Source organism: Poecile atricapillus, chromosome Z (assembly GCF_030490865.1).
Source record: "Poecile atricapillus isolate bPoeAtr1 chromosome Z, bPoeAtr1.hap1, whole genome shotgun sequence".
Lineage (NCBI taxonomy): Eukaryota > Metazoa > Chordata > Aves > Passeriformes > Paridae > Poecile > Poecile atricapillus.
The window spans coordinates 67171783-67198148 of NC_081289.1; the positions used below are offsets into that span (position 1 = coordinate 67171783).

General features: G+C 41.6%; 1 protein-coding gene across 1 annotated transcript in view; it reads left to right on the plus strand.

Moving 5' to 3' along the window:
- The first annotated feature begins 2169 nt into the window (after positions 1 to 2169).
- The window catches only part of VCAN (versican), a 91639-nt gene continuing 67442 nt past the window's right edge, over positions 2170 to 26366 (plus strand). Inside the window, exons 1-4 of the mRNA XM_058864095.1 lie at positions 2170 to 2252; positions 6992 to 7363; positions 17558 to 17732; positions 18273 to 18400. Coding sequence (XP_058720078.1) covers positions 2183 to 2252; positions 6992 to 7363; positions 17558 to 17732; positions 18273 to 18400 — 745 coding nt within the window. The 5' untranslated portion in view covers positions 2170 to 2182. The remainder of the gene's footprint in view (positions 2253 to 6991; positions 7364 to 17557; positions 17733 to 18272; positions 18401 to 26366) is intronic.

The window sequence follows — 26366 nt, forward strand, 5'->3', positions numbered from 1 at the left end:
TGCAGTGAACTTCCAGGGGCAACAGGCTTCCACTGACACATGCCAGGCACCCAGGTACGCCAGGTCAGAGCCAGGGAAGTGAGCCAGGTGGTTGCAAAATGCAAAATGTTTAGGTGCAACACCCCCACTGTCGGGAAAAAGAAAATACTTTGTTCTTTTCTTTGTCTGGTTTCTTTGATTGCCTTGATTCTGGTCCCAAAAGGCAAGGTTGCCTTCAGGGGAAGGAGGGAGATAAAACTTATGGGTAAACATGGAGAGCTGAACTTGTTCTGGACCTTGGCTTCACTGTGGATGTGGCCAGTGTGTGACGCATGGGAGCACATGTGGGCAGAACATCTCCAAAGGTCTGGAGCCACTCAGCTCTCCCAGGGGCCAGAACTTTCTTGCAGGCAGGTCCTTCACTCAGCACCTTGGAAGGTGGAGAATTCTGTCAGTCTTCTCATGCTCTCATCAGAGCTCTCGTGTTACCATAGGAACTTCACTCCAGTGGTTTTGGTGCTTGAGGCTTCCAGCATTTTTGGGATACAGGGGTTGCTTGAAGGTCTTTCTGCACATCTGTAGGCTCAGACTGACAGACATCTGTAGGCTCAGACTACTTTTTCTTTTAATTGTTGTGTAATAATGAGGATCATTTAAGTGTTTATCTAAACAAGCACGTGACTGTATTTCAGAGCTGGTCCATTGCATTCAAAGGACTTTGATGTCTGCAGCTCTGATCTTGTGCAACCTCCTCACTCATAACAACTTTGTATAGGGAGTTTGCACTGGGGCACGGTATAGAATTTTAAAGTTAGCTAATAAATAGCCACTTTTGTTTTCTCCACGTGCAACTTGTAAACTTAGGAAGAGATAAAAGTCTGGCTGAGTGGTGTTGAGGGGTGGGTAGGTGTGTTAGGGTCTTCAGGAGAAGTTTTATGGCATGTAGGGCTTAAACTGAATGAAGTCCTGGTTCTAGCTTGGGACCCAGTTGTGAAAAGTGCAAATTCCATGAAGTTCATCTTGCAAAATAAGTGATATCACACTCTACACTCAGCTGTCCTGAATAGCTGCAGCAGAGATGGGGCGTCCTTGGCAGCGTGCAGCCTGCTCTGTGTAAAGCAGCTGCATTTCTCCCTCCACACCCAGGGAATAGGTTGTAGCACATGTTTCCCAGCACAACCAGCTGGCTCTCGCCATCCATGTACAGGGAATGAAAGGCTCTGGGGTTTTCAGCCCTGTTGGGTGGGAATTTTTAACTTGCCTCACTGGAAAGGCTTGGTTGGAGATGTTTTGCGTCTTTCCCGTGCTGCTCAGACGTTACAGGACGTGTGCCAGTTCACACAGACTCATGTGGACCTTGGGCTGCAGCTGTGAGCTGTGGAGAGAACCGTCCTGAGGCTGAACACGTCACCAGGAGTTCTCTGAAGCTGCCTCTTCATGTGTCTTTGCTGTCACGTTCGGTGCAGCCTGTGGAGTTTTTAAAAGTGGAAGTTTTAAATTGTACATGTGTGCAGTGCAGGTACACATCTGTTAAATATCTTGCTTCACTGATCCTTAAGGCAGTTCAACTGCAAGCTCTCTTGAACAGGAAAAAACCTGTCAGCTTGGTTACTTGTCCAAGAGAAGAGCTCAGGTTGCAGATTTTGCAGCAATATCAGGAAAATCAAGGTCGTGATAGAAATTTGTCAGCGTTTTGACAAACTGCTGCTGAAAGTAATTTCTTATGTTGGGATGTTCATATCACATATGTGTAACTGTATGGGTGAGGGACTATTTATAAACCCTTTGTAGTCGTTGCTGTTTGTGTGTCTTGCAATGCTTTTGTAATTTTGGGGTTCAACATGTGTAACTACTGAACTGAAATGAAAACTGAGAAATAATGTTGTGAACATGCAATTTGTTATTGCATGCATATGACACATGTGAAGAGCTTTCCAGCTGTTGGAAGGTGGAGCCTGTAAGGAAAGTGAGAAGCAAGCCAAAGGAAACTGACATGTCAGAGAATTATAAATCTCTATTCCATGGAGGCACATGGTCATTATAATAAATCTCTGCCATAAACTGTTAAATGAAGATGCCCTGAAAGGAGGAAGGACTGCTTCTGATAGCAGTGACAAATACTGATGTGCTGAGTTATGACATTTGCTAAGGACACAGTGCAATACTAACCACCTACTACTTTGTTCTTCATTTCTAGGTCAAGATGTTGTTAAGTATAAAAAGTATCTTATGGATGTACTCTACGTTAGTTATAACATATATGCTACCTAAAGGTAAGTCTTCTGTACACAGAACGTTTCATTAAAATTAATTTAGTGGTCTAATTGGTAGGGCATTTCACAGGACTGAGGAAACAGCCCAAACTCAGGAAATTGACTGTCTCTGTCTCTGCCATGCTGCACTGTGTCACCAATTTCATTTCTGTGTCCTCCACAAGGCGGTGATGATTTATATCTGTTGTGCTTGGGCTGCCATGAGCTGAGCTGGGGCAGGTTCCTTGGCTGCTGGGGTCTGGAAACAGGAGGTGTTAGGGCAGCTGCAGGTTTGGGTGGAAAGGAAGGAGCCCTTACTACTTCTCTTGGTGATTGCATGCTAAAGCTAGAGTATGTATCCATGTGTGGTTGCCATGGTTATTTGAAAGTTTGGGTCAGGCCTCCAGTAAGGGAAACGTCCCAACAGCTGCTGCAGACTCACAAAATTGGGCAAGCAGCTTTCCCAAGTCTCAAAGAAAGATTTTCTTTATTTTCTTTCCCCTTTCTTTCCAGGAACTCCTCAAACTGATTTTAGCCTTTGGGAAAATCGAATTTACTACTTTTTTTTTTTTTTCCACCTAGCTGGAACCACTTGCTAGTAGCATCTTTAAGTAGTCCTGAATGATAAAGAAAAGGACTGGTTCATGAGTGGAACCAATAATTTAAAAAAAAAAAAAAAAAGATAATAGATTTACATTGGCTACAAGGAAGAAAGGTCTGGATCAGAGCACAGACCTGACTCACTGCCCTGCACAAATGCAGAATTCAGGGATACAGGGATTGAGAGGGCAGCACTGTACATGGGGAGGAGTCACACAGATCCTCGGAGCTGTAGAACGTGGGATGGCATCCTCACATGTCCTCTCACTTACTCCACCTTTTATTACATCTTAAATGGCTCATCTTATCTCCAGAGTGGAATTCTTGTTACTTAGGAGTTTTTTATGAATGTCCCATTCTTTGGAATGTAGACCAGGTTGTGACCCATCCTTATTTGCCCAAAATTGTTCCGAAGAAATTCAGAAAGACCTTGATGTTCCCAGAACACACTGTGAACTTTGTGGAGTTTCCTTTTTAAGTTGGGGGCCATTCTTTTGCCCTACAGAGTCTTAACCATTTTCAAGCTATGCCCATAGTGAGGAGAACAAGAATGAAAAAAAATTTTCCTTTTTTGTGGATTGATCTAATTCATGATCCCAAAGAATCTGTGGGATCAACTCATGTCTTTATGTTTTGTTGAAAAGTCAGTTGGTGCAAAAATATTTTTGAGTGTTAGAAGACTACACACAATCTTTATATAAGTATGGCTTTTGCTTAAAAATACTCTAAAAAGAAAATGTATCTCGGCATTCTGAAGGGATATACACCCTAAGTTTTAACCTTTTGTTCTTAGATCCTTAACTTGGATTTAAAATTGAATCCTTTAAATCTTTTGTGAAACACCAATTCCCAGCTTATCACTGTTGTGGTTTACAGCCTGGACCTTGTGGCTATAATCAACGCTGGAGTTTTTCCTACCTGTTTTGAGTGACCATTTGTGGCATTTTGTAGAGTTCTGCAGCTGAGATTTACATTTGCCTGGCTCCTTGTGAGTGTCTTGCAGAGTATAAAAGTAGTTCTCCATCACTCTGCACGTCCTTTTCTTACTCTGCTTGCTCAGACCACAAACCTCCTGGTAAAGGACTCAGGGAAGGGGTTTTTTTGGGTCTCAGTCTGTTACCTGCCAGCGTTTCCTACAAGTTTCACTCATTTTAATTCATTATTATCTTCACCAAAAGACTTGTGGTTAATGAAAAGGCTTCTCTTAGGCTCAGTGCTGGTAGCTGGATTGACAAAACACACAATTTCACTGATCCTTTCTATTTCTGCTGCTAGACAGGGCAATGTACCATATGTCCCAGCAGGTTGCTGATGAACTGAAAAATGAGATGCAACATTTTTCTTCCCCCCATAAATTTAGCTAAAAATAAATAGAATATTTTATTCTTTAAGCATGTGGGATTTGTCTGCATAGTCAGCAGCAACATTCTGTTCAGTTAAACTCAATTATGTGGCAAATTCACTCCTCTAAGCAGTGTCACACCATGCAGGGCACTGTTTTCTTCAGACTCCTTGTCCACTGCAGATGTATTGGCCTAGGCATTGTGGTTAATGGGATACAGAAGGGCAGAATTCTGTTCTTTTCAAAAATTATCTAGACTCCTACTTTAAGATTTGTAGGACCACAGAACAAGTGAACACATTTTGGAGAAAAGAGACTTTGTTCTCAAGCAAGAATTCCTTTCTTCCTGCCTCAAAAGGAAGACACCCAGCTATGTGTCTTTGGTTTACCACATCCCATTGATAGGGGCTGACATGGAATATAAACTTAGCAAAAATGCTAAAGGGAAAAAAAAAAGGGTTATATGGATTAATATAAGATACTGACAGCTTCTGCATTAGTCAGTAACTTCTGCCAAACTAACATTAATTAGGACTGCTGCGAGAAATCAGGCTTTTTGGAACTGTGCAGGAACATCACTTAATCTTGTATTTCAGATATTATGTCAGCCAAATACTTTATTTTTCTGTAGGGAAAAACTATCTCTTCCTCCTTCCTTCTTCCTCCTCCTCCTTCTTGTCTTCTCCTTCTTCCCTCCCCTCACCACAGCAAATAGTTTTTTATAAAGTGTGATATAATGCTTTCTACAGTTGGGCAGAACTGCAGCTACACAGAATCTTCTGTTCTGGGAATTAATTTAGGCTGGATCTAGTCTGCATATCAGGATGATACGTGTTGTTTGCCAAGACTTCCAGCTGGCTGATGTGAAGACACGAATTTTAAAGGGAGGAAATTTCCTCAGGGTTCAGCGCTGATATTCCAGGTCACTCATAATCAGAAACAATGTTCTTAAAAAGCTTATTAAAGTTCTGTCAGTCAGTAAAATTATAATTAAGTCATTCTTCATTTAAGAAGAAAGTTCCTGTAAGGTGTATAGAAGACAAGAGATCATAATAAATTCTAAATATTTTGAGACTGATTTTAATCTCCCACCTGTGCAATTTGGCAGGAATTCCATCACAACTGAAAGAACTGAGAATTCATTCTGTTTCTTTATCTCTAACCACTGTAACTGTGGCTAGATTTCAATAAAATAAAGTGATATAAAAGATCTCTGGTTTCATCAGTTTTGCTGCTGTCATCTTGACTCTATCTGAATTGTGTGCCCAAGGAATTCTAGTTTGGTAGTCATGGGTGGAATGGACCCAAGAACTTCCATTCAGAATTCTGTGTCTTCCCTGTCAGTCCATTTTTCTCTTTTTCTGGCTAGCACTTTATTATTGAAATGCTTGGGCATTAAGCTGATGCCTCTTGTATTAAACCTGTTTGAGATAATACCATTAAGACTTTGTCCTGTGGAAAACCATCTGTCTCTGATAAAAATAATCAGATTAATGGACAATTTTCCGTTTTTCTTTTTTTTCCTTCACCCCCCCCATTCTTTTATGTTTTCTATTTTTTTTTTCTTCCCCCCCCCCTTCTTTTTTTTCTTGTCCCTTTTTGTTCCTCTTCTTCAATTATCTCTGCCCACCCTTCCATCCCACCCTTCAATCTTCTACTCTTTATGGAGAGGTGATATTTTTTATTATAGATGAACAGATAATTTTCATCTACTGGTGTCTCCTGTTTTTTGTATCACTCTCTTGATGGCTATTTTGAAGTTATTATATTTCTAAATTTTATGAATCCTGGCTCACTTCAAAATAATGAATGATCATGTTCTACCTTTCAAAAATGTTAGAGTGAAGGACTGTGAAAGTGGTAAAATAGTCATTGTTGTGCATCAGCTTTTGATCTTCATTAAGCCATTATGTGTCATGAAGTAACATCAGATAAAAAAGGTAAATCCATCAGAAACCCTCTCTTCAGTTGCAGTGTGCAGCTTGGATGAATAGTAGTCAACTTTCCCCTCAGGATATTGTCAGATGGAAGCATTTCACTGTGAAATGTTTGCAGCTGGAGATGACATAAAAAATGATAAAAGTCCTGATCATGTCAAGTCTCAGCCAAGTAGGGACTTTCTGTGTGCTTTACTTCCTCCTTTGCTTTTACATCCTGAAATATTTCATTTCTTCGATGTGTTAAAGGCCCTGAGGCTACAAGGAAAACAACTTTGAAAGAGTGACTGTTTGGGAGACTCTCACTTGGAAAGGCTTTTGTCTCGGCACATAAAAAGAATTAACCCTTGAGAGAACAGTGGGGTCAGGGGTGACAGGGGTGCAAAGCCATGGGCTGTGTTTCCTTCTGAGGACAGGAACAGCTGCTGTGAGGCCAGGCAAGGTGTGAACTCCAGCAGCCCCCCTCCATTCAGGGTTTTGGCCAGTGAGGTAACTCATCATTTTTCACTCAGAGTGGTCTTCCCCCTGTGAATTGAAGAAATGGCTCTTACAGTTCATCTGTCACCGAAAATTTCAGGCCAGTCTCCTAAGGTTAATTACTTGGTGACCATAACAAATGGAGAAAATAAGTCAGAATGAAGTTTTCCCAAAGAGAAATATGCTCCATCATCAGCCTAAGGTGTACAAAGATTGATACAAACTCTTGTTCAGTTTATATTCCCCAGTCCTGTTACAAATCAGCTAAGGTCCATGGATTTCAAGCTTTGCATTAGTGAATCATTACTTAACAATGAAATATATCTGTTTCTGATTTTGCTCTTACAAATTACACTAATGTGATTTCTCCTTTCTCCCTCCTCGCCCTCTCCTCTTTTTTCTAGTTAAAGCAGAAAAAAAAACCCTGGTCAAGGGATCTCTCTCTGGAACTTCAGTCCTGCCATGCTTCTTTTCAACCACACCCACCATATCCTCCAGCTACGCCGCCGAGTACCTCCGGATCAAGTGGTCCAAAGTGGAACTGGACAAAAGCGGGAAGGACGCCAAGGAAACCACGGTCCTGGTGGCCCAAAATGGCAACATCAAAATAGGCCAGAGCTACAAGGACAGGGTGTCTGTCCCGAGCCATTCCGAGGAGAGCGGGGACGCCTCGCTGACCTTCTCCAAGCTGCGCGCCAGCGATGCCGGGGTCTATCGCTGCGATGTCATGTATGGCGTGGAGGACACACAGGGCATCATCTCTCTGGCTGTTGAGGGTAAGGATTTGTCTGTTTCATCTGTGGCCAACAGTGAATCCAGTTAAATCAGCGAAACTTAGTAATTAACACAAAACTAGAGAGGATTTAAAGGAGTGTCTTTAGCGATTTGCCCTTTGAGTAGGGTGAAAAGAAGCAACTTATGATAGAAAGGATGAAAACTTAGGATGAAAAGAAGCCATTGAGGCTGTAGTTGGCCTGTCTTGATGTCCCAAACTATGCCATCAAAGGTGGGAGCCACTCTTTCTGGGAAAGGAACATCAAGCATGAAGGAAGTGCTTCTTTTTGGCCAGTAATAAATTTTGGACGGGCAGAAGGAAAACTCACCTGGGAGGAGCTGCAAGAAAAGAGGTAGGGAGGTGTTTGCTAAATATGGGGCAGGCAGTGATAACAGTTTGCTTGCCATCTCTGTTAGGAAATATCCTCCGAAATTTTGAGAGGGGGAAGTCCATGTGTTGAGAGAAGAGACAGGAGTTTCAGAATATTGATGTTGGAGAAGAGACATCTAAGATTATCAAGTCCAAGCATTAACCCAGCACTGCCATGTTCACTGCTAACCGAGGCCCCCAAATGCCACACTCAAACATTTTCGGAACTCTCCCAGGGATGATGACACCCCTACTTCCCTGGGAAGTGTATTCCAATGTCTGACCACTCTTTCAGTGAAGTTCTATTTCCTTCTGTCCCCCCTGAGGCTCCCCTGGCCCAGCCTGAGGCCGTTCTTTCTCCTCCTGTCCCTGTTCCTGGGAGCAGAGCCCGATCCCCCCGGCTGTCCCCTCCTGCCAGGGACTTGTGCAGAGCCAGAAGGGCCCCCTGAGCCTCCTTTTCTCCAGGCTGAGCCCCTCTCCCAGCTCCCTCAGCCCCTCCTGGGGCTCCAGCCCCTTCCCAGCTCCATTCCCTTCTCTGGGCACGCTGCAGCCCCTCCATTCCCTGTGCTGAGGGGCCCAGAGCTGGACACGGCACTCGAAGTGTGGCCTCAGCAGTGGCAGCACTGCCCTGCTCCAGCTGCTGTCACCAGCACCCCCAGGGCCTTTCCCAGCTTGCCAGAAACTTTTCCCCCAGCCTGGAGTGTTGAATGGGTTTAAACAAAAGAAAAGAGTGAGTGGCCAAAGGAACATGTGATGTGTGGGTGTTTCTGCCCTCGGAACCTGCTGGTGGAGCATGGCACAGAGGCTGCTCCAGAGCCCTGTTGGGCTGGCACTGAGCCTGAGCTAACAGGCTGTGCTGAGAGACAGGGCATCAACTCAGGCTCTGTGCCATGCACAGGCAAGTTCTGGACCCAGGTTTCTGCCTGTGCTTAGAACAACACTGAGATGTGGGGATGGACCTTGCTTTGGGCCCTGCCTTGCACACCCCTTTGCAGCTTGGTGTTTTTTGGAAGTTCAGTATTTACTCAGGTGGATGAATCCCAAAACAAACATTAATATCTGCTGCTGGAAACCATGGCTTTGGCTAAGGCTTTTTTGGTGAGCTTAATACTGTATTGTTCTTCCAACCTCCCTAACCTAATGTGAACAGTCTGTTGGCATTGATTCAACAAAAGGATTCGAAGGTGTGGCTTTAATTTGGAAATACAATAAATCAGTGTAGCCATTAATGTCTGCATAACTTCATAAACTGTTAGGTCCTAATGACAAAAGCAAAAGAAATCCTGTTTTGAGCATTACTTTTCATAACGAGTGTACCTGTCATTCCTTACCCTTTTTCAAGTGTTCTGCTGACTACGTATCTATATCCAGGAACAGCAGACGTTTATGACAATAAAACATCAGATGATTTATGGTGATACTGTAGCTTTTGTAGTTGCTGCTCCTGCAAAAACACTGCAAAGTGTTGAACTGCTTAGATTTACGATTTTACCTCAGTGAAAGTTTCACACACTTCATTTTCTTTCTGCAACTGTTCTTTTCCATCACTACTTTAATGTCAGGAGAGGAAAAAAGCTAAGTCTTGATCCAAATGGAAAATTGGTTTGCTAGACTGTCATTTGTGCTATCCATTCTCAGTTTTCTCCATTATGTAAACAAATGGCATTTATAAGACTCATAAGAACTTCATGTGAATGTTGCTGCACAAATCTTCTGCTCTTCTGTTCTTTGTGGTTTCTTATGATTTCAGCTTTTATTTATAAACCAAAAAGAAATGTTAGTCCCAAATACAAATGATCTCCGTTGTTTCTTTTTGAACCTGACCTCCAAAGTGACACCATTTGAAAAGATGTAATCCCCTGTACTCCCCCTCTGTGCATTCTGCACTGCCTGTCCTAGCTGGGGTGCAGTGAGGTATTTCCCTGTTGACTCAGGGAATTCCAGAGCTGAGGGATAGCCTGGTTCAGCACTGTGCTTTGGTCAGCTCTCCTGGGTGGAGCTGGGGCTGCTGAAGCTCTGCGAAAATTATCACCGGGTTTTTTATTCTGCTCATTTTAGGCTCAAATTAAGTAGGCCAAAACTCTTTGGCAGAGTTCTGCTGAAGCAGGTGTAATTCCTCTTTTGCCATTATGATGAATTTATGGGTTTTTTTTAAATGCTTCTCTGGGTGTTTTTAAACCAATTCAGGACTTTTGCTGTAGGTTTTTTAACGGTCTCCAGTTGTTTTATGGACACTCCCTAATTTTAAACTTTCAAACAAAAAGCATAATGCAGTATCAATGAAGCCATAAGATAGGGTGGAAGATAAGATTAGACAGCTGTCCTACTTGTTTTTCAAATTAACCTTTGTAGCATAATAGATAGCTGGGAGAGCTAACTTGAATAAAATTACTGTAATTGCCATTTCTCTCCTTTAGGTGTGCTGGGAATACAGAGCTGCTGTTGAACACGCTGTGCATCAAATAAAAGTATTTTGCCAGTGATGGAATGTATTGTGAATGAAAAATGGGATTTCTGAGGAAGAATAATTTTCTCAGTAGCATATAGATTTTCCCAGGTTAAGCTGAATAGTGGGTATTAGTCATTGAAAGCAGAACTTCTAATGCCCAAATTATTTCTTTTGGCTGGGTCTCAAGCTCAAGACCGAAAGTTGTAACTGTGAACCTGGGTGGGTTTTTTTTTGTTTTTTTTTCCTGTTTAGCTGTCACAACAGACAAGTTTGATAACTGTGTGCAAATATCCAGTTAATTTGCTGTTTTAGATGCCAAATGAACTTCTGAAGTCAGATTCATATGTTATTAGCAACAAACTGTTCAGAAAAAAGGTCTGGCTCGCCCAGATTCCTATTCCAATGAGAGCAGCTGATACCAAAGAGCAAAATTAAACATGTACCCTGTTGCTGTCAAAGACCTGTCACCAATGGAATTACCCACACAGAGACTTTTGTTATTCTATTTTCTGAATTTTATATTCTGTATTCTGAATAGATGCGGGTTTGGTTTCTCCCATTTGTTTTTTGAATGTCTGTAGATTTTCATTATCCATGGGTGGACTTCTGCTTATCTTAGTGATCATTCACAAGGAAGACACCTTTCATCACACGTAACGCCTTTGTCCTGCAGTGCATATTTCTGCTACATCCTTTTTTGACAGGTACAAGTTTTCTAAACCATGACAGGATCTTGGAAATTGATGTAATTCTGTGGCCTTCCTTTGCCTCGATTATAGGAATTAACCATGCCACCTACTTGGGTATCAGTAGCTGCTTATATTTGGAAATAGATGATCAGTAAGGTCCTTTCCATTCCAAACCATTTAATAATTCTGTCTCAGAGACAACATCAAGACACTGTGAGTTCACATGGGATCCTTTATCTGCTGAGCAGTGCTTGGCTGTGTGTGCATCAAACAGAGATCAAATATTTTGATCTGAATATCTGTTTAAATGTCTCATCTTAAAGCAAAAGACCTGAATTGGCTTGAATGTTTGTTTAAGTCTAGGAGTGTGAGCAGTTGTGCTCTGGCTGGGGTGGCTCTGTGTGCACAGCCCTGGGGATCTGGGAAAGGCACAGCAGAGTGTAGGAGGAGGATGACACGTTGGGTTGCCGGATCCAGTTTTCTTTTGGCATTGCAAGTGTCCAGGTTATGTGCTGAGCCATGTGCCCAAACCCAGCAGAGAACACCCATCCACGGGGCCAGGTGCTCTTCACACTTCACCCCTGAGATCAGGGTTACTGTTTTGTGTTTTGCACTTGGTGAGGATGTAAGAGGGAGAAGGGAAACACTTAATTTCAGCCCAGGCAGGAAGTTTGGGGCAGCCAGGTGCCTGCCTCACTCATTATTCAGGCCTGCAGGGCTGTCTTTGGGGCAGGCAGCTCTGCAGGATCACTGGAGGGGCACTTTCCTCACACTGGATAGCCCCTTTCCTGTTATTAATCATGGAGAATGCTTTCCTGACATCCTGGTTGCTGCTGTAATTACACTGACCTCCCAGAACAGGGATATTTTGTGTTCAAAATGGATCTAACAGCATGGCAGTGTTAGATGCTTCAGCTTCTCACCAGGAGAGGAATGAAGAATCTAAAAATATTTTGAGTTGGAAGGGACCCACTAGAATCATGCTAGTCCAGTGCTGGATATGCAGAACAAATCATTCATACTCATTTTCACTTCCATGTGTTTTCTTCTCTGCCTTCTGTGCATGCTCCTCCAAAATTTTCCCTTTGTCTCAGGAGCAACCCTTCCTTTGTCAGATCCTGTAATTTAATCTCTCTACAGTGTTTTGTGCTTTTCTCCTAACCTTTCTTGGTGTTACTAAGCCCGCAGTTCAGACTGTCTCACACTGGGAGTCCTTGGCCTTTCAGCTTTTGGATATTTCTGGGTGAGGTAAGCTCTCTGCATCAAATATCCCTGGTCACCAATTAAGGGAGATCTATAGATGGCTCTTTTAGACTCAACTTGTAACCTTCAGACAGAGCTACCTTGGGTGATTTGAATTCCAGAAAGGATTTTATAAAAAATATTGCTGTACCTTTCTGTGTCCACATTTGTTCCTTCTCTCTAGCTGTAATGAAGTCCACTTTTATAAGAAACGTTGGAGCCACCTTGTAAAAATGTGACCTAGAAATGAAACGACACAGTACTTTCATTCTGGAATATTTCTGAATAGTTAATGAAATACTTGTGTGGTGCTATGATATTGGGCAATTAAGAAGAACATGTATAAACCAAAGTATTCAAAAGTAAGAAATCTGAATAAACCACTCATTTGACCCGATTTTTTTTCTTCTCCTTGGAGATAATTGGATTTAAAAGGATCAAAGTGGCAAATGGGATCCTTCTAGTTTACTTACTCTTTTGTCATAGCGTCTCAGTGAATATTTTTTTGTCAATAAGTGAGAGCACTTTATTCTTTTCTAATTGATATTTTGGCAATTCACTCTTTTCATGGGCCTCATTTTCTCAGTCTCTGGTTGGTTCTGGAAATGTGAAAGTCATCTTTTTTTCCCTCTCAAATTTTTTTGGTATGTTTTCTTTTTTAAAGATTTAAAAGACAATCCCAAGCTTGAGACACTGATCTTGTTAATGGAAAGAAACAAGAATTAGGGAGGCAGCATAGATGGTAATTCACATTTTCCTTTTTATGCAAACTTGTCTTTCCTGCAAAGCATTATAATGATAATAAATGAAAGTTGTTTCCGAAGTGGGAACGCTGCCACTCGGTGATGCTGCTAGCCCTGGGAGATTGTGTGCTGACAACCTAATTGATCTGCTCTCTCTGCAGCAGAAATCCCCTTCTTTAATCTCTTAAGTAGGCATTTGAAGAGCTGCTTTTACCTAATCTTTGGGATTTACCTGTCTTGAAACCTTACCACCTCTTGATGTTGAACTTCTGTGTAAATTATCGTGCACTGCTGCATTTTTCAGCTCTGTTTTACTCTCCTGCCTGATGGATCCTGAGGAATCTTCCTGACAAGGGAAGAGCACCATTGGTAGCAGCCATCAAAGGATGGCAAAGGGAAATTAATTTGTGGGTGATAAAGACCCAGGGTCTACATGCAAAGCCTGTAGGAAGAGGGAAGGAAATGTTCTGGCCAAGCTGCCGTGTCCCTCTGGTAGAGTTTGGGAGCATGGCAGCCTCTGGGTGCACAGGCTGGGGTGGTTCTGCTCCGGGCTGGATGCAGGAGCTGTGGTGGGAGAGTAATAAGGGCTAAAAACACAGCTGGAGCTCAGCACTGATCCCTCCTCTCGTTCTCTGGAGCTGTTCAGAGGAGTCCCGTGTTGATGTTCTGAGGATGCACATAAACATCCTGCACAGGGGAGCAAAGTGTGAGCTGCTGCAGGAGTGTCTGTCCCTGGAGAGCCGTGGCAGGGCAGGGGGAAGGCACTTTCCCTCCCCACCCTGAGTTCTCTGAAGCTCTTGGCAAGGCAAGCCTCTTCTCAGGCTGCCAGAGCCCAAGACAGGGGTCAGAAGATGGGTGCAAAGCCTAGAGAGAGAGACACAAACGAATTACTCATGTGGAGAAGTGAACATGCTGCCCTATTCCTTCCTTTCACACAGTGCTCTGTCCTGTAACCCATCTCTTTGGGGTGTATTTGTGATGTAAATTGCTTTCTGCATTAAGGCCAGGGGGGATCTGAGCTATGAACTGAACTGTGTGGCAGCTCTGGCACTGGGCTGAGGGTTATTTCAGGGGTCTGCCCCACAGTGTCCGAGGTCTGAAGACAAAAATTAACAGGCTAACAAGCACTGCCATCATAATCTTTTCCCTTTAGGTATTTGATGGGTGAGGCAACTTCTGAGATTGAGGCTTTATGTTTCCACATCCAACACTGCATGTGGCAGCAGCGTGAGCTCACGAGTGAAAGTGAACTATAATTTATTAGCCATACCAGGAGCTAATAAACTAGCTTCCCCTGCAGTTCCACAGGGTTTTGATGCATGATGCACAATAAAGCTGCAACCCAAAGGGGTGTAACCACAGAACCAGGCTCTTACCCTTGGAAACCCTTGTTTGTTAAAAGTTAAACACTTCACATTTTTATTTTCTGGTCTAAGACGTGAGATAAACAAGGAAAAGACGTTCACCCTTGCTCTGACAGAAGTGAATTTTGGATACTACAAATTGCTTTCCTATGAGTGCTCTTTCTTGCTGCTACTCCTTCCTGTAATTACTCTGACTTTGTTTGCCAGATGTTCAGTGACAACATTATACCGCTGTAGTCTGTTTTCCAGTTGCTTTATTTGTTCCTAGGACAACTCCTTTCTTGCCTTTTCTTTCAGGGAGGAAATAGACAAAGGAGGGGAAAAAAAAAATCCTTTACAAATGTTTTAAAGTGCAAAGGCCGGGACAATGGGTTTTGCCCCTCTCTCTGTCTAACTGAAACAATGAAAGTCCTGCACTTTAATCTTCTTATCCCCAGGGGTCTTCTAATTATTGCAGCTGTTGCACAGGCTTATGCATAGTGACGTCCTCCTTCCCATTCATCTCCGAGGCTCTTTCATGTCCATTAGCTCCTCACTGGAAATGGAGGAGCCTCCAGCTCTGAGAATAGGTGAAGTTTACCTTGTGGATCAGGGCGAGGAGAACAAAGCATTCCCCGAGTTCCTTTCCAGGATTTACAAATGACCAAAGGCTCTTCTTTGCCTCCGTGCCGAAATCCACTTTAAATTGGCTGGGATGTTAACTCTTTAGTCCTGCCTTGTTCAGGTGTCACACGGCTCTGCCGGGGTAGGAAGGGCAGTGGTGCTTCCAAATGGGGAAAAAAAGAGGAAGGAATGAGAGGTGAAATAGCTGATTGTAGAAAATGCACTCATATGTTTAAGTAGCAGGAAGATTTAAAAAAAAAATAAATTAAAAATACAGCTTTAGAGGTGTGTGTTGCCATTCCCTCTAAGGTAACAAACATTTTGGTGGCTGTACTGAGAAGCAGAAACTCTTGAGCCCAGTTTGAAGTCATATACTATCACTTAAGCAATCTTGGAAAAAACTTATAAAAAAGAGACAATTAGTCCAAATTCACATAAAATACATTTTAATTACGATTAAAACAACAAACTGAAGTAACAAATTGGTTCCTATACTTGGGCATTTCTGATGCTGCATCAAATATTCTTTATTACAGAAACACCAATGCTATACAAAAAAAAAGTTTTAAAGTGTTTGTATATGTTCAAAAATAACATATAGTAAAGCCAAATGCACAGCTTATGAATATTATTATGGGTTCATAGTTATGAAACAGGGTAAATATTTTATCTGCTTCAGTTGGGAGCTCTGTAAAAGCTGCCCATTTTTAAATTCTAGATCCAGGACACCAAGCACGCCACCTGAACTCCTGTTTTTATTTACTATGCTACTAATACAGCAATCTGAATTTATACCAGCAGGTGTTCTGCACACAGTTCCAACCACTGCTACTAAACTCTGAATATATTAAAATAAATACTTTTATGCATACTGCATGTTTAAAAAAAAAAAAATTACAAATCTCCAGATAATATTTTTTTGTGATTTTAAGGTTTAAATGCCAACATTGCCTAACTCTGCATTCTGGGGTGGTTTAGCAGTGAGGCTGTGGGGAGCAGGCTGTCCCCCATCCACACTGAAACTCTCCTTTGGCTCCCAGAACAGGATGGAGATGCCCTTTGGAAGCTGTCCCTGTTCTCTGCTTGTTCTTGAAATCTGCCCAGAAATTGTTTGGAACCATGCTGTGGGGCCTGAGCCAAATAATGCAGTGAAACAACCTAACAATTTAACACCCTTAATGACTGATTTTTCAGGCACCTGGAAAGTTTAATGTAATGATACAAACACAGCCGTAATTTTCCGGGGTGTATTCTTCACTTGTCACTGTTGCCAAACAACACTTGGATCCGTTTGAAGCTGAAATTACACTGTTGCTTGGAAGAAGCTGTTTGTGATGGGTTTTGTCAGTTCTGAAAAGCATTTTATGGGGATGCTGGTGGTCTGCAAGCTCCCAGTTAGTGGCTGCAGCTGGTGTGTGACTCCCTATTAAATGATGAAATATGGGGATTCCCAGCCTTTCCTCTTTTATTTCCTGTTTCTCTGTAAGTGGCTTTGATAAAAAATGATGACTAATGGCTGAGTACTTTTCAGATAATATTTTCTGTATTAATTTCTTAGTGAATCATGACAAGAAGAAAAATGTGTACTCTCTGCTTTGCTGGCTATATGAAGATTTTTGATGATTGGCAAAATTTTAGTTAATTTGCATGAAAAAAAGATTTCTAAACAACTTGGAAATTCTTGCATCAGCAGTTTGCTAAGTGACCTGTATTTCTATTTGTTTGTAAACTAGCAGACTTTCTTTATCTTTCAACAATGCTCCAGTAATGAAGACTTGTTTTAAAATTAATTATTGCTACAGTATCAACATTTTCCCAAACCGTATTACAGTATGTTGTTTTCTCATCATGAAGTACTCCAGTAAAACCATCAGAGAAAAGGAACACTTAATGGTTTAGGGGCTTGTTTTGCTTTGTTTTGTTTCCATTCTGTGGATGTTTTATGGTGTTGAAACGCTTCTGAGGATTTTAGAGCGCAATTAGTTAGGTATTGCAAATTAGTTGCGTATTGCAAGGGACAAGCCTTTGATGGTAAACTGTAAAAGACAGTGGTAATCGAGGGAAATGATTTTGTAAGGTGGGATGGCTGTTTTCTGCCACTTTGGTGCCCTTTATGGTTTGTTCTAGCTGTTGTCAGTTCAGTGGGAACTGTGTGTGTGTGTAGAAAACAGAATGTGGCTTCTAGACAGATCCTGCTCTAAACAAAACCATCTTCACACCAGGCCTCCCTCTCCAAAGGTCTGACGTGCTGCAGAAACTGCTGAAATTGTCCTTTTCAGAACTAGAAAAACCCCCCAAAAAAATCATGCTCTGTTTTATTTGTACCATTTGTGGTGTGTGCAGGAAAATAAGGCTATGGAAAGTTGACCACAGTCCATGTAGCAATAAATGATATATTTGTAGTGATATTTGGTGTGTAGAAACTGCCACCAGGCCCATCACTGATTAACAAATCTGAGTCAAAAAAGCACATTTTTGGGGGTATTTTGTCATTACTGGTAGCATCCACTAGAGGGGGAAAATCATTTATACCATAATATCTCACCTTTCTGTACTATTTTTCATTCTACCCATCGGTTTTCAGCATTGTGACAACACCTGGGTAAGTTTGCAGAGCGGTGATGCAGAAACAAGACAAAATGTGCAACTGATAGGGGGTTTTTGGTTACAGAGGGATCATGGCAGCAGAAACAATGCAAAATGTGCCACTAAGGGGTTTTTTTTTTGCCTTCTCAGGTGTTGTGTTTCACTACCGGGCCGCCACGAGCAGGTACACCCTGAATTTCACACAGGCCCACCAGACCTGCCGGGACAATGGCGCCGTCATGGCCAGCCCAGAGCAGCTGAAAGCAGCCTACGAGGATGGGTTTGAGCAGTGTGATGCTGGCTGGGTGTCCGACCAGACTGTCAGGTGAGGCTTTCAAAACACCCTCTTCACGCTTTTCACCAAAATTTGTGTGCCTCGCCTGTGCAGACTTAAACTGCTGTCTTGCCATAATTGATGCCATGGAGCGGCTGCCTGGAACAAAGGTCAGGCAAGATTAAAAGAATAAAAGTGGATATTTATTAAAGGCCTTCAACAGATGCACCTTGTGCAGGCAAAAGCCTCCCAGGGGCTATACCCAAAATGGATGAGAGTGTTTCAGACAATTCTAACTTGGGTCCATTCGCATCTCAGGGTTAATCCTGCAATTACAGCTTCAGCTAATGAAGTAATTTAGCCCCAGTTTGCTCCCCCCAAGTCACTTTTGTTTGTGCTTTTGGGGCCTGAGGCTGTGGGGTGTCCTTGAGCTCTGGGCCCAGAGGGATTGTTGTGTGTGAGCAAAGTGTGAGGACAGTGGCTGACACTCTGCATGCAGCTCAGAGCTGGGCACCAATGCACTGCAGGAGCTGAAACATAAAAAAGCTAAAATCCTGAGGCCTCAAAATGATAAATTTTCTGCATTTCCAGGTACCCAATTAGACATCCAAGAGTTGGCTGCTTTGGAGATAAGATGGGAAAGAAAGGAGTCAGGACATACGGGCGCCGCTTCCCTAATGAGACTTACGATGTCTATTGCTACGTGGAGCGCATGGAAGGTGAGATGGGTCTGCAAAGCCTGGAAACACACTGCAAGACTTAAAAAGTGGCTGGGGAGCCTAATGTGGAAGAGCAGAGAAGGAGAAAATTCCATTTAAAATAAGTTTTGGCTGCTCTGGATGTGACAGGAATTTCCAAATGGAGGGAACATATAGTTTGTGGTCTTGCAGGTCCTAATTAAAGGCCAGTGGAGTCTACAAAGAGGCAGTCAGGGTTCAAGCTGCCTATAGTTAGTGCAGTAGATCTCACAAAAGTTGCTGTTGAAGCATCTTATTTTTTTGAATGTTATATAGAAGTATTTTCAAAGAAATGCATTTAATGCTGGAGGGACTATATATGCTATAAATAAGTATATACAAAGATAGATACAGTATATGTGCTAACTCTATTATAGTTCATAAAGTATGCAATTAAGTCTTTTTATATGTCCATGGCATAAAATTAGACAGCTATTGAATTGCCATCTATGTTTAATAGTATCTTTTTAATAATGGGTGATCTCAGATTCAGAAAGAAACAAATAAGAAAAACAATTTTGTAGTTTCTGTGTCTTTTTTAGTAAAATTATTACAGAGATACTTTGCAACCAGGACTAAAGTACATTTTCCACTTACTATAGTGCCCTAAGTGTGTCACACTGTTTGAGAGGTTTTTATTCCATGCCAGTTCCTTTATAGAAAATTCCCTGATAATTCCTAACTAAATATCTTTAGGGGTGATCCTTGGCTGTTAACACATTCCATTTAGTGCTGTAAAAGTCAGCAGAACAACAAATCAACAGAACAATAAATCAATTCTGAGCAAGGCTGTCTTTGTAGGTGTATATATATTTTTAAAAAGCAATTGCAAAATGCATGTGCTCAGTGTTTGTGTCTTAGATAAGATATAGGTTAGTTCATGCAAATTTTTTTCCTGCTGGTGACTGACAGAGTTTTTAGTTACTGAAATCAGTAGGTTTTTTATTTTTAGTAGCTGAAGATCCTAGGCAACTTGGAGATTTATACAATTCAGGCAACACAGGTATTGCCAAGCTTACAGAAAACATATATGCTTGAGAATTTATAACTTGAACTTGAAAAGTAAGTGACAGAATTTTGTTGGTGCTTTTCATTGTCCTAATTTTAGTTATGTCCCATTTACATCTGTCAGTGAGCAGCACCTGTGAACATCTACAGTTCATGACATTTGATCTTCCACCAGTCGTTGATGGGATTGGATTCTGAATCTCCTCTAAATCAATGCTTTTAAATTCAGTTTGTGTCTTTCCTAGCTTACAAAAATAAGGTTTAGTCAAAAACCCAATCTGCATAATTCCTGGGTGAAGGACAATCCCTTGTTCTTTTCCCTCTTCAAGGACAGAGAAGTGTAACTAATACAGAGATGATTGTCCTGGGTGCATGTGAGCCAGCAGTTTCTCAGGGTCAAAAGGTATCACTAAACTTTCAAAAATAAAACTTAAATCAAAATGGAAGCATTTTTCACTGAGGCTGATGGTCTTTGCTTTGGAACAACCTGGAACCAGACTCTTGTGTGGTTCAAAGAGGCTGCAGTGACTGTACAGTCCTCAAGGATGAAAATGCACAGGTCCTCAGTTTCTCATGGACATTAGTTGGTTCTTCTTTGTTATAAAATTTCATTTGCCAAGATTTATAACCTGGTCATAAATCTCTGGATGCATCCACACTTGGGTGCCACTTCTGTGGCCTATTAGCTGTGGTGACATGATCTGCTTGCATACGAAACATCCAGATTTTAACAAATGCATAATCTAGAGCACAATATTGTAGATATCTGGTTCATTATATTACATTCATTATATTGAACAACTTTAATGCCAGATTATTATAAGTTAGCCAAAGACACTCCCCAATTTATCCCTTTTGTTGTTGTAGTTTGTTTTTTTTTCCCTTTGGTTCCTTTTGTTTGTTTTATTTTGATTTGGGTATTTTTGGTTGGTTCTTTTGTTGTTTTTTTGTGTGTGTACGTGAGAGAGATTTTATTATTTGCTCATTCTCTCAGAATGAGAGAGTTTTAAAATGATCAGGAGTGTGACAATATCTTCTGTGACATCCAGGGGAGTTCATGGGTATGAGAAGGGGTTTATAGGGCACAGAAAGAGTACAGGTAGGTTCTGCTGACCTGCAGAGGAGTTAAATCACTCTCTTTGGATGGGGAGAAACAGACACATGCTAGGAAGATGTGGTGTATACGTTGTATACATATGCAGTATACATTGTGGTATACTGCAGGATAAACCATTCCTCAGTGCCTTCACAGAAACTTGAGCCTCTGAGCCAGACTCCCTTTTTCAAGCGGGGCTGAGGAGCCAAGCTGGCTTTGTCTGTGCCACAGGAGCAGTTTCTGTTGGGACAGAGGTTAATTTCAAGGGAGGAGGAGCTTGTTAGAATGTACACAGCATCTACAAGTTTATACTTCAGAACAGCTCACCTACGGAAGATGGAAATTTAGACAGAATGTCAATAGAATTACTGGAAAGTCAAACTAAACTAGATTGCAGTGTTGGTAGGAAACTTAGAGTTCAAGAGCTAAAATTATGCCAGGTTTCTGGTGGCCCTGTTCACCAAAGGTTGATCCTGCAAGGTGTGACTCATGACTTTATTCATAGCAAAATGAATCCATGGCACTTAGGGTGGGCTAAAATACAACTTTTTCCATGTGAATTTTAAAGCTCATATCTGTGTACCCTGCCCTGATTCAATGCCAAATCTGTTAGACTTGCTTGCACTAAAGAGGTCCTTATTTGGAGGGTCTGTGTCAGTGGAATGACTATTCATGGCACAAGCCTGACTAATGATATCAAAATTTGGGCTATAACGAGGATGTCACCATGGAAGTCATTGAACACTTATTGGTCTGTTGGCTGCTGTTGGTGTGTTACCCCAGAAGGCCATAAATGGTGGTGGGAATTCTTGCAATACATTTTAAAATAAATGTGCATTGAATTTGCGGTACTAATTTGGGTATTTGCACTGAGGATTTGTAGGAGCAACTCCGTCTCGATTTTATTCCTTCTTGGCCATATGGAATCAGGAAATTAGCCAGAGACGTGGATTTCTCCTTAAATCACTAGCTATTAGCTTAAATTGAAACCAGTTATCTAGGCTAACTCTTACCATTTCCTTGTTCTGAGGAAAGTCAGATTTATAGAGATTAGCCAGAAAGAGAGATTAAAGACTGCACAATTCTAATTTAAATAGTATGAGTTTTGCTGTGACAGTGAGAAGAATAGCTGTGGGAAAGACTGAAAATTTCTGAGCTCCTGGAGATAAAAATGAGAACCTGGAGTCAAAGTGTCATTAAAAAGGTATTAGGCATGGTGTTTTATTACAAACTGTTTTACATTCCTCATATTTCATCACTTATTTCAGTGTACCAAGCACTAACAGATACATTTAGGGTACTTTTAACTGCAGGAAGTGATTTATGATTAAAAATCTTAAAATGATTGAGCTGCAAAGGTCTGGGTGAGGATCTCTTAACACCACCAGCTGAAGGGGTGTCTCCTGTGGTATAATCCCTTGGATGGAGATGGGTGATGGGTGAGGAAGATACTGAATTCCTTAGAGAAGCAGTGTGATTAATTTGGCAGCACTGCCGTGCCAGAGATGGAGATAGAACCACCACCAAAGCCCACTGGCGGAGTGAGGGCTGTGCTGAGCCAAAGCACAAGCCACCCCCTCAGGATTGTCTCCTGGCCAGGCCCCCTCAGAACCCAGGTATGCCTGAGAAGCCTCCCCCACGTGCAGATGGGGCTCTCAGAGTTATTTTTGGGGTGTCTGTGGGGAAGATTGCACAGCCTCACTCCCATGCACCATCTCCCCCCAACAGTGAGCGCAGGGAAGAAGGATAAAAACCAAAACCAGATGTTCTTTGAATACTTTCCACCTAGTCTCATGCGGTTTTGCTGTTGTCATGGAAATTTCAGTGAGAATGATAGTCATAATTAAAGGAATCATGGTCTAAAATGTGGCCTCAGGTGAGAAGTTTCTTCTGTGTTTTGGGCAGCTAAGGATCTTCTCTGGAGTCTATTCTGAGTCTGGAGCAACAGCTAGATTAGGTTTCAAAACTGGGACAAAAAAAGAGAGAAAAGCATGTTTTTTCTCTGGTTCAGGGTCTGTGATAGAATTATGAGCCTTTCCTTTCTGGACACTTATCCAGCCTTGGATTCTGTGACATCATGAAGGGTTAAGTTCTCAAGAGGATTCCTGTTCAGCCAATGGGTCTGCACAGTATAGACTCAGGAAAGTTTAGTTAAATCATTGCTGCTGTGCATCAGAAGGAATCAACTGACTTGTTCTGACGTGCAGGAGAAAAACACTTCATCTCCTCCAGCCTCCTGCTTTAAAGTTGAACCAAGCTGCTTAGATGTTTGTGGTTTTCCAGCCCTGCAGAGTGGTTTTGGTAATTAGTGAATTTGTTCAGGACATCTCTTTATTACTCTGGTGTGTAGAGAACCAGCCCTGAACAGCAGAGAAAGAGAGTAGGGGGACATGGGAGCTCTTGGTCCTGAAGGCACAAGGGTGAATGTTTCAGTCCTGCAAGTGGTCATGGTATTCCTGCTTCTTTACATACTTTACTATGTCCCAGGAACAAAGTTTTGAACAGATTCCATGTTTTTGAGAAAAATAAAGTTGTGATGGCAGTGTCCTATGACTGCCTGTGTTTTGACCTGCTGGCTGTGTCCAGGTGAGGAGCAGTGACCACAGGTTACAGGTGCAGGTGAGAAAATGCCCTTAGAATGCTCTATATTACATCAGAAAAGATGGAATTTTGTCACTCTTAGCCAGCTTTTGTCTCTGACCCAGGGCACCCTGATCTGCAGCCGTAGTCACAGAGTCCAGGAGCTCTAACACTCCCAAAGGACATCTCTGTTTGATAAACTTGGTGGGTTCCAGCCCTCAGAAACAAATGAATAGGTCTGGAGCTCACCACAGGAACATTATGCTATAAAAAATAAAGAAAAAAGGGAGCTCTCAAATTCTTAGTGGGAGATAGTGTTTCCTTTCCTCAAACAAAACTATCACTGAACTAAAGTGAATTAAGGTACTGGAAAGCTCTGGTTTTGTTTTGGGGTTTTTTTGTTGGTTTTTTTTGTTTGTTTGTTTTGTTTTCGGGTTGTTTTGTTTTATTTTGTTTAAATTGTGAGTGTTAAGCATTTCCTCCTATGGGAATGATTAGCTGTTTGTATAATTAATATCCCTCTTCATTTTCTAATGTCTGTCTTTGGATTACTGTGGAGGTTGTAGAATCTGAGCACCTGACCACAAGGTAAAGCTCATGAGCACCCAATTCCAGATGTGATAATCACAATCACAGAATCATTAGGACTGGGTGAGAAGACTTTTGAGATCAAGTCCAGCCATCAACCCAGCACCACTATCCCAGCCAACACAGGCTGTGTGTTGATCCCTGGCTTTGGTTCTAGCCTGCCCTTCTTCCCACCTTGCTTTTAAGTTGTGTGATTCATGACATTCACATCTACCAACATGCCCAGTTCACCAAGACATCTCCTTAGGAGAGAAATCGAATCAAAGCAATGAAACTTCCTATAAAATCAGCTGATAAGATTTGTAGAACTGATTCCTGTGGAACTTAAACTTTTTCCTGAGGGTTTGTAGGTGAATCAACTTTTGCCTTCAGGAGAAAAATCTGACTTCTCTGTCTGCCCCAATATTTTGGAAAGAGATGGAAAAAACCTGACTTTCATCAGGTATCTCTTTTGACCAAGCAAAACAAACACATGTAAGAGGAAAATCCTGGGGATTCTTGGAGTGCTGTGGCCTCTGAGGCTGCTCCTTCATCCTGAAGCTTGGTTTGGAACAGGAGCCAGCAATAACACACATTACATTATTGTCTGCAGCCTAAACACTGTCACGTTCTCCACCCCATCCCCTGGTACTGCAGAACCAGTTTTTCTTCATCTGCTGGAAAAGCCCTGGGCTTTGCCTGCACAGTATTGCTGAGTTACTCAGCAATGCTCCAGCTATAAAAACAATGCACTGTATGTATAAAAAATGGCTGTTTAGCACACACAGAATTGAATTTGCCCTGCCTGGTGTTGGTGGCCATGTCATTTTGTTTGTTGAGCAGATGAGTTTTCCCTGTTAATTTCCTTGTTTTCGGTGTTTTGGCTGGGAAACTGCCATTAATCTTAATACAACATCCATTAATCTTAATAAAAGCACTGTAAGAGTGTGGTGGGATCAGTCCTCTTGTTAAATATGGAAGCTGTTGTGCTCTCAATAACAGGAGTAAGCTGTAGAGACTGCGTGGAGTAAATACATTTAATTAACTTCAGAATTACTTTTCTTGCATTTTAGAAGAAGTTTCTGTGCAAGGCTTGAGTCCTTTTCTCTTTGATACTTTGAAGGAATCAGGATATTTTAGCCACATGCCAGAAATTAATGAGATCAAGAAACCCCAGGAAAACCCCCATATTTTACACTTTTTTTTTTTTGGTAAGGTGGTTTGAGAAGTTTGCAGAAGCAGAACAAACTTTCAAGTGTTTCTGGATTCATATATCAAGCAAGGCCTTTATTAAACTCTTCCTTTGTTTTTCACATTTTGTCCCAAAAATTATTAAGCACAATAAATGTACATGTAATCATAGAGAATTTTAATCTGTTTTCAAACTGGAGAGACAAATTGAGGAGTCATAGCTCCTAGAGTAAATTACTCTACATATTTGCAATATGACTTTTGCCCACTACTTGACTTTTTTAAAAATAAGAATTGTGGAATCATAGGAAAATGCTCTAGAAATGGAGCATAGAAAAATGCTAACTAGAGCAATGACAAGATGACATGTTTTAACATCTTTGCCCTGTACTTTATTACTAGCATTCCTGAAATAAATGTGCATTTACTTGGTATATGATGGAATTTTGTAGACTGCCCAGCTGCCTTTTTGCCTTTTTTGTGAGGTTATTGTCACAAATTATTGAATATACCTAATAGGTGTCAAATACTTTGGATTTCACTTATTAGATTGTTTCGGTTAAGATGTGTTTTTTCTCAAATATGTGGGAGGTTTCTCTGGGTTTTTCTTTCTTTTTTTTTTCTTTTTTTTTTTTTAATTGGTTTGGTTTGGTTTTTGTAAAACAATCCTTAACAAAGACCTGTTTGACAGCAGCTGATTTTAAGAGATGAACAAAAGAAGCCTATGTGGGGTCAGTAGAATATATTCAGTGCAGAGAAAGGTGTGACACCCATCTTTTAAGTGTGCAGGAATATCACTATTGCAGATATAGGCATACTCCAAGGCAAATTTGAGGCAGACTTCTGCCCAGAAAGTGCAGCTTGGGTAAGTCAGTTCTCTGCAAAGTGACCTCTCTTAAAGAAAAACATTTTGAAATCTTACACCAAGACATAACCCCTCACTATGTTTCTCTGCCTTAATTGGGTGACAGCTCAGAGGAATAAATAGCACTGACTTTAATGATGCTGTGTACAAGCTCCATTTGGAGCCAGTGATCCAAATCACTTGATGGAAAAACTGCTTTCCTAGCAATCTTGCACTGTCTACCCATTTTCCTGTGGTATTCTATAAGTTTCTCTCAGAAGGAATATTGTAGGATTTTCTGCAATTAGTCTTCTGTTTACAGAAGTCACGACAATTCATTGTTCTTCACTTTTCTCACTTCCTCATCTAACTGGACCAATACCTGCTACATAATTGCAATTGAATTGCATTTTAACTACTGATTTTCGTATACATCATAGCTGCTGTGAGAGGATCAGTGAACAGTCCTCAGAGCAGAGCAGGCTGCTCTGGAGAGGCCTTCCTTTGCTCCCCTGTTTCATGATGCTGCTTTTGGGACAGGGTTGTGTGATAACTGCATCCATCACTCTCTGCTGCACGTGGCACCAGAGCTGGCATGCAGATGCAGAAGGATGTAACAAAAAATTCCTCGTTATCTGTGTGGTCTGAAGAGCTGAAGGAAC